This window comes from Panthera leo, chromosome B2 (genome assembly GCF_018350215.1).
Source record: "Panthera leo isolate Ple1 chromosome B2, P.leo_Ple1_pat1.1, whole genome shotgun sequence".
Lineage (NCBI taxonomy): Eukaryota > Metazoa > Chordata > Mammalia > Carnivora > Felidae > Panthera > Panthera leo.
Genome location: NC_056683.1, coordinates 13460711 through 13474298, shown reverse-complemented (window position 1 = coordinate 13474298; position 13588 = coordinate 13460711). Strand labels below are relative to the sequence as shown.

The window sequence follows — 13588 nt, the reverse complement described above, 5'->3', positions numbered from 1 at the left end:
TTCCTAGTCAGTCTCCTGATTATAAAACCACTTTAGAACAAGTATAGATACATATTGTTCCAGGGGAAGTATGGCCAGATAGTTTTTCCTTTTCTTTTCCTTCCTTTACTTTTCTGTTTATAAGAACCTTCCTTCTATCAAAAACCTGCTTCTAATTGGAGATGATCAAAAGGGAGGGGGGGAAAAACAGGTTAATCGCTTTTGTTAGCCTGTAGCCAAGTCTCTTCTGCCAGGTACATCCCTGTGGAGTTTCATTTCTACCTAGTGCTGTGACCCACGTCATTTTGGGGTTTTTAACATGCACAAAAGGTCATGACTGCAGCAGACAGAAGGTGGCTTGGAGAGCTGTCTGTGTGCTCTTTGCATTTCTGCAGGGCGGGTATTGGGGTGGCGACCTCTGTTCCCTGATGCTGCTCATTCACTTCTGTGTCCTTGTTGGATCGTGTGGCCCAGAAGCCGGACAGGGATGGTTCTAGACACCTCCACTGGGAAGGGGAGCAGATCGGTTACCTGTGTCTTTGTTGCTATCCCGGAGCATTAGCTCATTCACGGGAAAGTGGGCAAGAGAAGAAATGAATTTCACACTTCATAGGTCTTCGGCTGCTTGGTAGTAACTCTTTCCTAAAATACTTCATGGTTAAGAAGATTAAAATTGTTGGGCACCGGGGTGGCTTAGCTGGTTAAGCTTCTGACTTCTGCTCAGGTCATGGGCTTGTGGTTTGTGAGTTCGAGCCCAGCATCGGGCTCTGTGCTGTTGATGCAGTTTTGGGGTGACAGTGGGATGGTCTGGAGCTGACTGCCAGGAAAGAATTCTTGAAGATGTCTTTGGTACAAAAAGGTGACTTTATTAAAGCGCAGGGACAGGACCCGTGGGCAGGAAGAGCTGCGTGGGGTTGTGACAGGTAACTCATCATATACCCTCAGGCTGGGAGGGGGTCAGGGATAGAGTAAGTCTCCAAGGAATTTTGGAAGCAAGGTTTCCAGGACCTTGAGGGGCTAGCTGTTACTAGGGAAACACCACTTATTACCGTTTAATAAAATCTGTCACGAGACCCTTCAGATGCATATTGAGGGAGGAGGGGGGCATAAGCTTGGGGTATAATCGCCAGCATATATCTTAAGGCAGTTGTGATAAAGGAAGTAGACTTACAGGATCCTTGAGGTTGGGATAATGTTAAGCTAAGGTTCTCTTTTGCCCCCAGCAAAGTGTCCTCATCGAGGCAGCTGAGCTCCTAGAGGGAGGTCACTCTGCCGGTTTCAAAGACTTGTCAGTGGGCCATAGGCAGCAAGGGATAATTTTCCATTTGCCTTAACTTCCCTGCATACCATGGCAAGCACTGAGACCCCTTTCCTTTGTTCTCGGGTAGCTGGGGGTGTCCGAGGAATATTACACATATTCCACCGGTGTGGGGAGGGGGGTGGATGCGGGCACCAGCCTGTATTTTGCCCCCTCAGCTTGCCCCACGCCCCCTCATCAGTCAGCACGAAGTCTGCTTCAGATCCTCTGTCTCCCTCTCTCTCTGTCCCTCCCCTGCTCATGGTTCTCGTTCTCTCTCTCTCTCTCTCTCTCTCTCTCTCTCTCTCTCTCTGAAAAATAAATACTAAAGATTATAGTTGTTGCTAGAAATAATTTGGGAGAATTTCTTTGGATTTTTAAGTAGCCTCTGGTCCTAAACAATATACCAGTGAGTTGTGTCATCTTTAAATGGTCATTGTTTGATAAAGAACCATATCGTGCTGCTTCATATTAGCAACCTTCTTTTCTGGTGTTCCTGCTTTATCTTAAATGCAGAAATGAAAACATCTGGGGGCATGAGGAGGTTAAGGTGTAAAAGGAGTGTGAGGGATGTGGGGTTTTCTCTTAGGTTTTTGTTTTGTTTTTTTAATCCAGTACTTTTAATTAGTCTTGTGCAGGAATTTATTTTAATAATTTTACATGCTATTAACCTGATCGTAATATCAAAGTAGCTTCCAAATACATTGCGATTTTTGGGGGATCCGTGTCTGTGACTCACCTCATGTGAATTCAAGACCATTACTGTATGTAGGAAGTGTTGTATTCTCTGTTACTGCCGCTTGGTTTGTCTTTCACTTTGAAATTCATTTGTTTAAATTCACATTAAGTTGAGTAAGTTAAATGCATAACCCAGAATAGCCTTTGTCTCTTCCTTGACATCGTGAATAGGTGTTTTTAATTTTACTTCCCCCACCCCCACCCCCTCACAACTATTCATATGAGCTAGAAATTCTTTCGATTTGTTGTGTTGGGTGAATGGCACCATCTCCCTACTGGGGCGATTTTGCTTGAAATCCGTTGAAAGGACACAGATGGAGTTTTATTTCCTGGGGGATGTTTGAAAAACAAAAGTGGCGGTGGAGACGAACAGCTTTGTGTTCTCTGCTCAGGCCTGAGGATTCCGGTTCGTGCCTTAATAAATGTCTCCATGTGTAGGGCCCCTTCTGGAAGGGGCGAGGACCCGGGCCTGTGTTCACGAGCCCTCTTCCCTTAAACCCACCAGGCTCTCCTGCGCTGCCCAACAGCATGGTTTATTTCGGAAGCTCTCAGGACGAGGAGGACGTCGAGGAGGAAGACGATGAGACGGAAGACGTCAAAACGGCCACCAACAATGCTTCATCTTCATGCCAGTCAACCCCCAGGAAAGGAAAAACCCACAAGCACGTTCACAATGGACATGGTAGGTGGGCTCTTGGTTCCGGGGGTAGCGACAAGGTGAAAGCCACAGCTCCGACTTCGAGAGCTGGGACGGGTCGTCTGTGGACGTGAAAGACCCGGGTGAAGGTTGCGTAGCCGCTTGGTGATCAGGCTAGTCCTGGACGCTTCTCTGGGTGCCAGGCTCTGGCAGAGAGAGGAGTACGTGCCCGTACGTCTTGGTGTGTTCCAGCTGAACAGAATAAGACGTGGCGATGGGTGTTTCTCGCAGGGTAGAGGCGACGTTGAATCTCGTAAGAGCCGCAGGTGATAGCGATCGGAAGAGGACAAGGTCACGTCTAAACAGGGATGGTTAGGAAGCACTCCTGAAAAATCTTCCCGTGATCAACTTAAACTGTGATTTTTTTTTTTTTCTTAGCGGGAGGAGGTCACGTAGAAAGAGAACTGTTACTGAGCACGTGAGATCCAGTAAACGCACGTATATTGTGTACCCGACTGAGGTTTTTTTTTTTTTTCTCCTCGTGCTCCCGTGGGTGGCAGGAGGACACGAGTGGATGTCAGTGAGGAAGCTACTTAGGTGAGGGGGCTGTGGAACGTGTTCAGTGGCTTTCCAACAAGGAAGTGACGTGATTGGAATTGTGCCGGGAGTAGATGAAACCGGCCTCCGGGGTGAGGATTACATGGAGGGAAGGGAGCGAGGAAGGGGAAACCCGCTCCGAAGGTTGTAACTGTGGTCAGCCACCTGGCCAGAGGTGACAAGGGACTGAGAGTTGGCCATGGGGCTCTCACTGGGAGGAGGAGGGGCTGGATGGTAGGCTTACAGCCCCGACCCGGGAGTGGCAGAAAACCAGTGCTATCAGTAAGTGATTGAGGCAAAGGAAGAGGTCTCCCTTTTCCCCCCTCCATGACTGCCTTGAGCTACCACTTGTTTCTCTGGACCCAGGGGGATATAGAGGCTCGGGTCAGGCACAGGCCTAGACATAATGGGAATGTGTCTGGCTTTCACCGTTGGGGAGCATTTTTCCCTTGTCAGTATAACGAGTGTTTGTCCTGCCCCTTGCTGGGGACTGAGTGCAGGAGGCATGCAGATATAGTAAAGGCTGTGACCCGCTTTTAAGAACTTCACAGTTTAGTCGGGGAAATGGGGTTCATAACCTCAGTGCAGAATACAAAATGGTGACTGAATGTTAACCTTCCAAGAACAAGGTTTCCACCTGCGGCTGTGATCGTCAGAAGTCTTGATGGTTGGAAGAGAGCTACGTATAGGCGTTGGAATACAGGTGTAGGCATAGAGATGAACTTGACATCCACGATCATGAACTGGGGTGCGTCGCCGGGTTGTGGGGTGACTGTCCCACCCGAGTATGGGGGGTGGTGTTCTTCAGGGTGACTGGGAATGACCAAATGGAGTCGATAACATGCCCCGCTGGGCAGAAGGAATGGTTGGAATGTGGAGAGTGGGAAACCGCGGAGGATTTTTGATGTGGAAATAAGATTAAAGAGATCCAAGGAGCCCAGCCCGGAAATAACCATTGAGGGGCTGGACTTGGGAACATACGATGGTTCACGTGTGCGCAAGGGCCTTTTGAAGCAAAGGTGAGCAGCTTTTCACTACTGTCTGGAGAACCAAGGCTGGAGGTAATAGAACAGGAGTTAGGAAGGGAGGTGGTTTGGGGGCAGTTAAGGACTTTATTATCTGCCGAATTTGCATCGATGGTAAAAGACAAAGATCCAGAGGACGGACTGGAAATTTATCATCCCAGAGCTGCCGGCCGAGGCGTTCAGAAGGGGGCTGAGCTTTCTGAGGTAGGATGAAGCAGGAAAGGAGACTTGTGGAGATTTGCTTTTCGTTTGAATTCTTGGGAAGGTATTTTCTAGTTTTACTTTGGGTTCAGTAGGAGTCAGGAGTAAATAAAAACGAACAAAACATGAAATTAGACTCCTATCAGTTGGTCTCTGTGTCCATATGATAAATATATTTCCTCAGGATAGTGTCAGAATTATTCCTTGGTACTATTTTTCATTGTTTCACTGTGCTGGGTGGGTGAATTCATCAGTCTTTCAGGGTTTCTGGACCCTGTTCCAACATGGCAGGTAAGTACTTCCCTCGCTCCCCAAACACCTAGCAGATTTCGGTCCCCAGTAGGGTTCTGAGAATTTAACTCCATTCCGACACCACCTATCTAGAGATTGCATGAGACTCCACAGGTTAAGGGCTCAGTCCTGGAAGGCTGTCCCCTTATCACCCACCTCAGATGCCACCCACAAGCCCGCTATTCCTTGGGCACCAGCTACACATTGGAGGTTCCAATGAAATCCCACTCAGGTTTGACTGATTTATTAGAGTGGTTCACAGAGCTCAGGGAGACACTTAACCTTCACCAGTTTGATAAAGGATAAAGATGCCCAGCCAGATGGAGAGGGATGTAGGGTGAGGTATGGGGAAAGGGCACGGAACTCCCACACTGTCTCCACGCCAGTCACTTTGCATCTCCTTAGGTCTTCCAGCCCAGCTCTTAGAATTTTGTCCTTTGGGTTTTTATGGAGGCATCCTTACATAGTGCTGATCGACCAGGTCATTGGCCATTGGCTGATTGAACCTCTAGCTCCTCTCACCTTCCTCAAGGTCGGGGGTGGGGTGGGGGGGTCGGACTGAAGGTTCCAGTCCACTGCTCACGTGGTTCATTCTCCTGGCACCTGGCCACTGTCCTTGGGTGCTTCCCAAAGGTCCCCTCTCTTAACAGACCTCTGCATCACTCACCACTTCGGAAATGCTGGGGTTTGGGGAGCCGTGAATCAGGAATCATGAGTGGGGACCAGATACATATCTTAATGGTGAATATTTCTCCTAAATCACACTGTTGCGGTCAAATCACATGGATGTGTTGAGTGAATCCACACAGGTTGAGCCTCCAACTCCTGCTTTTCAGTTCATGTGAACTTGCTGGTTCACCAGTCTTCTCGTTGACTCGCCTGACAGTGTCCAAGTTACCACCTTCCACGTGCGGGGAGCCTATACTCCCTTGAATTCTTTTTCCACAGGAGCTGCAGAGTGGTGACAGGAAGGGGCAGTGGGCATGCGGTGGCACGTCACAAAGTTTCACGAACGGGGCGGGCTGAGGGAATCGGCCGACTCACCTGCGGGAAGAGGGCAACCGTTTTTGCGTTGACCATGATCACTGCGGTCAGGAGTCAAGGAAAATCTGTCTGTAGATACGTGTGTCTGCATTCGCACGTGCGCGTACGTGGGCCGAATTTTTTTTTTTTTTTTTTTATGTCAGATTTTACCAGTCGAAGTAGTTACCATGTGATTGAAATTGATTTCGTGGCAACTAAAAGGGTTTTCAGTGTTCCCTTTGGGGATTTGCTTGTTGAAACACTCTCGCGTTCTTTTCGTATAGCGATGAGTTTTCTGTCTCTTCCCGGGTAGGGGTGTTGGGGACAGTGTGTCGTTGGGTGCAGTGCGGGGTGCCTGAGCTGGGAACCCCCACGACCCTCTTACTGTCTTTTCTGCCCGTGTACTCTTGCACACTTTGTCTTCCTCCTTGACTCTCCTTGTTCCCGCTTTCTCCTAGGCTTTCTCTCCAGTGAAGCCAGCAGAGTGCCCAGACCAGTGGGGCCGCGCTGGAGCTCTGACTCTGCCTGTACTTGCCAGCACTTTCTGTGCTTTCTTTGATGAGGCTTTAGAAACCAAAGGTGCAAGCCCCTTTATTTCCTGTCTGTGCTAATTCTACTGATGCTGGTTCCTGTGGGTCTCCTTCTCATGACCGTTCCCGTCACAGTGGGTGTTCGTACATCTCTCTTCTGAAAGTTGGATTTCAGGCATTGCGTGTATAGGGTGCTCTAATGTACAGTATATATACTTCCAAGGAGTGAAGTGTCTTTGTTCTGTGTGTGTTTTTTTTTTCTGTTTTGTTTTGGGGCAGTTAAGATGAAGGGCTACCTCTCTGATTTCTCCTGAAGTGGTTGGCTTCTACCTTTAGTTAGATTGAGTTCATCAACCCCCAGCCTCCAGCCCTCTGTCTTTTTAGACTATGTCCCTTTCTTAGAAATTTGTTTTTGAGAGGGGCGCCTGGGTGGCTCAGTCGGTTAAGCGTCTGACTTCAGCTCAGGTCACGATCTCGCGGTCCGTGAGTTCGAGGCCCACGTCGGGCTCTGGGCTGATGGCTCAGAGCCTGGAGCCTGCTTCCGATTCTGTGTCTCCCTCTCTCTCTGCTCCTCCCCCGTTCACGCTCTGTCTCTCTCTCTGTCTCAAAAAATAAATAAACGTTAAAAAAAAAATTTTTTTTTTAAATTTGTTTTTGAGAGAGGAGAACATGCATGGGGAGGGAGAGAGAATCCCAAGCAGGTTTTGCGCTGTCAGCGTGGAGTCCAGCATGGGGCTCAAGCTCAAAAACTGTGAGATCATGACCTGAGCTGAAACCAAGAGTCAGATGCTTAACCTACTGAGCCACCCAGGCACCCCTGATTATGTCTGCTTTTGAGCTGGGAAAGGATTGGTTGCAGTTCCAAAGGTTTGCTTCGGTAGAGTTCTAGAACCCATGGGGCTAAGTACCCACCTGAACTTGGAGGTGGGGTGATAGGGCGAGAGCTGCAGGCCCAGGCGATCTGTCCTTGTGTTTGGGAGCCCGCCAGATACCAGTCCCTCCTGTGGTGCCATTTTGTCATCTGAAGCCCTGACCTTGTTCAGTCCGTGGGGTGTGCTCATTCCTACACCAGCCACCCTTCCACCGTGGGCATTTAACCTCTGGAATTCAGCTCATCTGTTCTCTAGTAGGCCCCAAGAAAATTACGAATTTGTATTGTCTGAGTTTGTAATGTTGTTGCCATGGGCATGGAGATCTTTCATGTCCTTTTAAGTTCTTTTTTTTTTTTTTTTTTATGTTTATTTCTGAGGGGGTGGGTAGGGAGGGGCAGAGAGAGAAGGGAAGACTGAATCTGAGGCAGGCTTTTCAGTCTCTGAGCTGTCAGCACAGAGCCCGACGCGGGGCTCGAACTCACAAACCGCGAGATCATGAGCTGAGCTGAAGTCAGATGCTTAACTGACTGAGCCACCCAGGCACTCAGAAGTCTTTTTACATTCTAAACAAACATCGTTGTCAGTAAAGTTATTCTACTAGGCGGTGTTCAGAAGACCCAACAAATCAATTAGAAGTACCAAATCAACTCCCCTGTAGTATCTCCTGCAAAATTAGTTTGTGAGTTTTTGGCAAATGTTAACGCCTGTGAGTGTTGGAGAAAGATTCTGTGTTTGCTTATTCCTGAAAATGTATTTGTGGAGGATTTGGAAGGGAGGTCTGGCCATCGTTTCACTGGGAAAAGTACTGGAACACAATCATAGCCTTCTTGAGGGCAGGATCTTGCCATATTAAACACTTAGGGAATTTTTTGGAGTTAATTTTTCTGTCCTACATAAAATAAGTGTAATTTATGTGCACGCGAGAAACGTGCTAATTTTAGTGCTTTGGAAGATGACCCAGATGAACGAGGGACAGGGACCTTTCCCTAAGGAGCTGATGATCTGGGAAACTCCCTGGAGAATCCCATCAGAAACAGCCTAAGACCTTCAGGCTCTATCCACGTTTCCCAATCACACAGGCTTAATATCTGGTTCATGTATACCCTCCTCCCTGTCACTTTGTGTTTCTCTTGTCACTTCTAGTGTGTCCCCCTGTTGTCCCATGCCACCCATTCTATGACTGACAAGCCTCCCTCACACCCAGGTTCAAACATCTTCCATAGGAAGGGGCTGTTGAGTACAAGCAACCAATGTCCTCAAGTGTGTGTTTGGACTCCATTAAAAGTGATGTTTCCGTAGGTTCTCGTGTATGTTTGAAAGGGTTTGTGAATTTGTTTCTGCTTTTCGGGCATCTGCGTACGAAATATTTTGTAAGGTCACATGACAAGGATAACCTGAGTTTCAGCGTCAGGAAGCCCTCTAATGGAGAGGTCATGGTGTCCTTTCTCTTCCTGCCTCTTTCCCTCCCTTCCTGACGCAAAGGACTTTCCTTGGCAAGCGTGTTCCGTGATCACGTTTGTATTTTGAAAGATGGATTGTGCGCAGCTCAGAGGCAAAAAAAGAGAAAAGACCCTCTGAGAGACCACTGCACTAGCCTCTACGTGATCCTGAGGTTTTAATCGAGGTGTCGTCAGAATGAAACGGAAAGGTCACATTGGACAGATTGTTGACACCTGGAGATGGCTTGGTGGCCGTGGAAATACAGGTGCCAGGTAGGTCTTCAGACCGTCTGCAGTGCTCTGTGGGGCGCATTCCTCCGGGAAGAGCTGCCCGTGAACTAGCTGCAGTTCCCACTCTCGAGTCCCTCTGGCATATGCCAGGTGAGTTAAGTGAGCCTTTGACTTTTGTACGGACGCCCGCACGGAGGAGAGAATAGCACAGGGCTTGAAGCCCAGGCTTCAGACTCTGACCCACCTGGCTCGCACTTCTGCCGTCCACAGTTGATGGCTGCCTCGCTTTAAAACTAGTTTATTTTCTTTTTACATCTATTTATTTTTGAGAGACAGAGACGGCGCAAGCAGGGCAGGGGCAGAGAGCGAGGGAGACACAGAATCCGAAGCAGGCTCCAGGCTCCGAGCTGCAAGCTGTCAGCATAGAGCCCGACGCGGGGCTCAAACCCACGAACCGTGAGATCATGACCTGAGCCGAAGTCAGATGTTCAACCGACTGAGCCACCCAGGTGCCCCGATGGCTGCCTCACTTTGAGCATGTGGCTTAATATTTCTTAGTCTCAGGCTTCCCATCCGGAAGGTGGGGAGGAAGCAAATGGTCCGTAGGCTCTCTGTTAACCGCGTGTGCAGACATGTTCATCGTTGGAGGGTGATTTCTCTCATTGGTTTTGGTAGGTGGCCTCACATACCTGCTTTTTTGTGTGAGGGTATGAGTTGAGGTCCGTTTTCCACACACGACAGTAAGAATACTAGAGGGTTTTTTTTTTTTTAATATTTTTTAAAGTTTATTATTTTGGGGGGTGCCTGGGTAGCTCAGTTGGTTGACTGTCTCACTTCGGCTCAGGTTAAGATCTCTGGTTCGTGAGTTCGAGTACCGTGTCAGGCTCCATGCTGACAGCTCGGAGCCTGGAGCCTGCTTCGGATTCTGTCCTCCCTCTCTCTCTGCCCCCTCCCTGCCCCCACTCGCACTCTGTCTGTCTGTCTGTCTGTCTCTCTCTTTCTCTCTCTCTCTCTCACACACACACACACACACACACACACACACACACACACACACAAATAAACACTGAAAAAAAGTTTTAAAATTTATTAATTTTTGAGAGAGACAGACAGTGCCAGCTGGGGAGGGGCAGAGAGAGAGAGAAGGAGGGAGAGAAACTCCTCGAGCAGGCTTCTGACATGGGGCTGGATCCCACAAACCATGAGACCCCGACCCGGGCAGAGATCAAGAGTCAGACACTTAGCTGACTGAGCCACCCAGCGCTCCAGGAATCCCAGAGTTTTTAGGACGTGTGCACCTATGTTATCTCTTGGTTCCATGAAGGTGTCCGGGTGGGAGGAGTAATGGAAAACCTGAGGTCTTGGACCCATCACCCGAGGTGGCAGGTTGCAGCCAAGAGTCGAGGTTCTCGAAATGCCTCTGGCCCCGTATGGGATTCCATGTAGGGGTGAGAGGGTGAGCATCAGTGTTCAGTGAGGGGCAGTTTGCACTGTGATAGTGGACTTCCCACTCCTGTCTGGTAGGCAGTGTCAGAAAAACCAGTGCCACCAGCCCCTGCCTGGGGTACACAGCTCGGCTCAGGTCCCCCCTTGTCGGTTGCCTGCGTGGCTTTGATGTCCTTGGCAGCCAAATAATTAAAACTTACAGGATGACGATGCTTCTCTGCGAGGCCATCGGAGGGATGGAGTTGAAGCCAGCTCAGAAATGTACATGCGGTGAGCGGTGCTCCTTCAATTTCAGGTGACCCAGGGAAAGATGAATGGTTTTGTTGGTAAAAGAGAAGTCAAAAGGGTCGACGATGTAAAAAGAAAAAAAGGGGGGGAAGTCCTCTTTGGAGAAGGCCAGTTTCAGCCAGTGTTTCAGAGGAACGTGGGGCTCTGTCTCGTTACCTGGTAGGTGAGCTGCCTCACCCTCTGTGTTCTGGACCCTCTCTTCTGTAAAGGAGGCAGATAATCACCAAACAAACCACCGCCAGCCAGCAGTTTATTAAAACAAGTCCTAGCGATGATTGGGAGGAAGTCCCCAGGCAGGAGAATGTGAAGATGTTCTTGCGGTCACGATTTTCCACAGTAGAGAAAGGAGTCCTTGATACTAGAAGCTTGTCACCCAAAGGTGCTACAAGTAAAACATAGTAGTCTTTGAAAATGGAATATTCGGCTTTGTACAACCTACCCAAGCTTTTCTGGGTAATTAGAATTGTACTATAATACCAAGTTGCCCAATATGTTTGTCCTTTTTTTTTTTTTTTGTCTATTCAGTTCCTACACAGGTCTTTATCGTCCTCAAAAAGTCACCATGAGCTTTGCGTCCTGCCTCTTTAAAGCTACACATTAGCTGTGTGTTCCTGGGTGAGGCATTTAACTTCTCTGATTAATATCCTCTTCCATGCAATGAGCAGGAAGCAAAATTTTGCATAGAGCAAAACTACTGCTTGTGTCTCGTGTATAGGAATAGTTCCCATTGGGATCTTTTATAGCAGATAATGGGCATTGCTGTGTGCTCACGGGGAAGGACTTGTCCCAAGATCACCTGTTTAGCCAGGTGAAAGATCCCTCACTAAAATTCGGGCTTGGATGAGGGCATAATTATCATGTAGTCGAGCTGGTTCTCCGACTTGTTGATTATATTCACGCAAGAAAGTGGACAGTGAGTTGCTTTTTCTTACTTTTCCACGACACGGTGTTTCTGTTGTTACAGTGTGGTGTGTGTGTCTCCCGCTTTGTGCCCTGGACATGTTGCGATGTGTCCAGAAGTCCAACAGCATCTCTCCCAGGAGGGTCCCCGTCACTGAAATGTGGGGAAATAAACGCACAGAGAACAAAACGGGGAACGTGAACACTTGATTTTGGGAGAAGCTTTGACCAAAAATTCCTCACCGGGCCATGGGTCCAGGCAAAGAGTTTTGCTTGGTCTGTGTTAGTTTGACGAAACCAGAAGCCGGACTGCGAATGATGTCTTGTTTTATCTTGTTTCTCCCCAAAGCCTGGACCCTCCCATCTCCCTGCCCAGTGAAGCATCAGGGGTTCTGTAGCGAGCAGGCACGTGGCTCGGTGGTGGAGGCCAAGGGAGAGTGCGTGCACCCCCTGACTTGCCCCGCGACCCTGCCATCAGTGTCGGATTGGGCCTGCCTGTGACCACGCTCATCCCCTGTGGGCGCGGAGCCCAGACCCCAGCGGTCTCCTGCGAGAGCCTGCTGTCACCGGGCAGACGTGTAGTTTTGCAGACGTGATCCTGCACTATAATGTTCTCCCTTCTAATGCACTGAGCATCCTCGCGGAAATGCATGTGTTTATTAAAATACATAATCTGAAATGACACGGGCAGCATCACGTGCATTTTCAGCCTCGGGTTACCACTCAAGGGTTACAATAACAATGCCCTCGGCAGCCTCTCTCGTCCACCAGCTCTTCAGAGTTTCCAGAATAGCCTTTCGTATACAGAACCTCAGATGATCCTAACAATAGAGCCCTTAGGTAATCCCGATTTGGAAACAAAACCCCAGCATCAAAACACTGCTCTGGGGATATTTATGTTACGAGTTGATACTTGAAATGGCTTAGTTTGTGGAAAGTTCTCATAACTGGTTATTTTTTTTCCAGTGGGATAACCATGGTAGACTGGGGGCATGAATACATCCGTTTGGAATGACTTTGGCCTTGGCTTTCCTCAGTGTTGTCTCTGTGGCGAGGCGTTCCTTCTCCTTTGCAGAGGGGACCTTGGGGGAAGGTCACTGCTCACGGCAGCCACGTACGGTGGCTTTTCACCTGCTTTCTTGCCCTTAGGAAACATGGGACGAATGGCACTGTTTCTCTTTGTGCCCCTCTTTCTGAAGAGGGACATTTCTCGGAAGACTTTTTAAACAACATGTCATTGGACTCACAGCTGGAATGATTTAATTGCTTTTGGATGCACACCGGGGGCACGTTGTGCCAGGGCCAAAAAGCAGTCATTTGGATGAGTTTACCACGTTTCTGCCTTGGAGGTGCGTTCCACCCTCTCCGTGCTGGGCAGTGGGGGGCAGGGGCGCGCGGGCAGGGCCGGGGTCTGCCCGTGGCCACGTGCAGCGAGGAGATGCTCTCCAGCCGCCAGATGCTTCTTTCTTCGTGGGGTGTCCTCTTCACCTTTTTTTCACCTCTGGCAGCTCCAATCGCCGCCCTGCCCTGCCCTGCCCTGCCATTGTGAGTTTTCCCAAAAGTTGGACTGTGGGCTAGGAGTGTGGTTTTATTGTTTTATTACTCTTTGAAATTTTTTAATGTTTTATTTCTGAGAGAGAGAGAGAGAGAAAAACAGAGCATGAGCGGCGGGGGGTGGGGAGAAGCAGAGAGAGAGGGACACACAGAATCCAAAGCAGGCTCCAGGCTCCCAGCTGTCAGCCCAGAGCCCGACATGGGGCTTGAACTCATGGACCGTGAGGTCATGCCCTGAGCCGAAGTCAGACCCTTAACCAACTGAGCCACCCAGGCACCCCTAGGAGTGTGTGTGTGTGTGTGTGTGTGTGTGTGTGTGTGTAATATAATTTATTGTCAAGTTACCTAACATACAGTGTATACCATGTGCTCTTGGTTTTGTGGGTAGATTCCCATGATTCATCGGTCATATACAACACCCAGTGCTCATCCCAACAAGTGCCCTCCTCAGTGCCCGTCACCCATTTTCCCCTCTCCCCCCACCTCCCCCATCACCCTTTGTTTGTTCTCTGTATCTTAGTGTCTCATGGTTTGCCTCCC

At 49.1% G+C, this 13588-nt stretch overlaps 1 protein-coding gene across 6 annotated transcripts in view; it reads left to right on the top strand.

Annotated features, from left to right (window-relative positions):
• The window catches only part of JARID2 (jumonji and AT-rich interaction domain containing 2), a 272435-nt gene that overhangs the window by 210807 nt on the left and 48040 nt on the right, over positions 1 to 13588 (top strand). For all 6 annotated transcript variants that reach the window (XM_042937861.1, XM_042937859.1, XM_042937863.1 and 3 more), the window contains one exon: positions 2520 to 2696. In XM_042937861.1, the coding sequence (XP_042793795.1) occupies positions 2520 to 2696 (177 nt within the window). The remainder of the gene's footprint in view (positions 1 to 2519; positions 2697 to 13588) is intronic.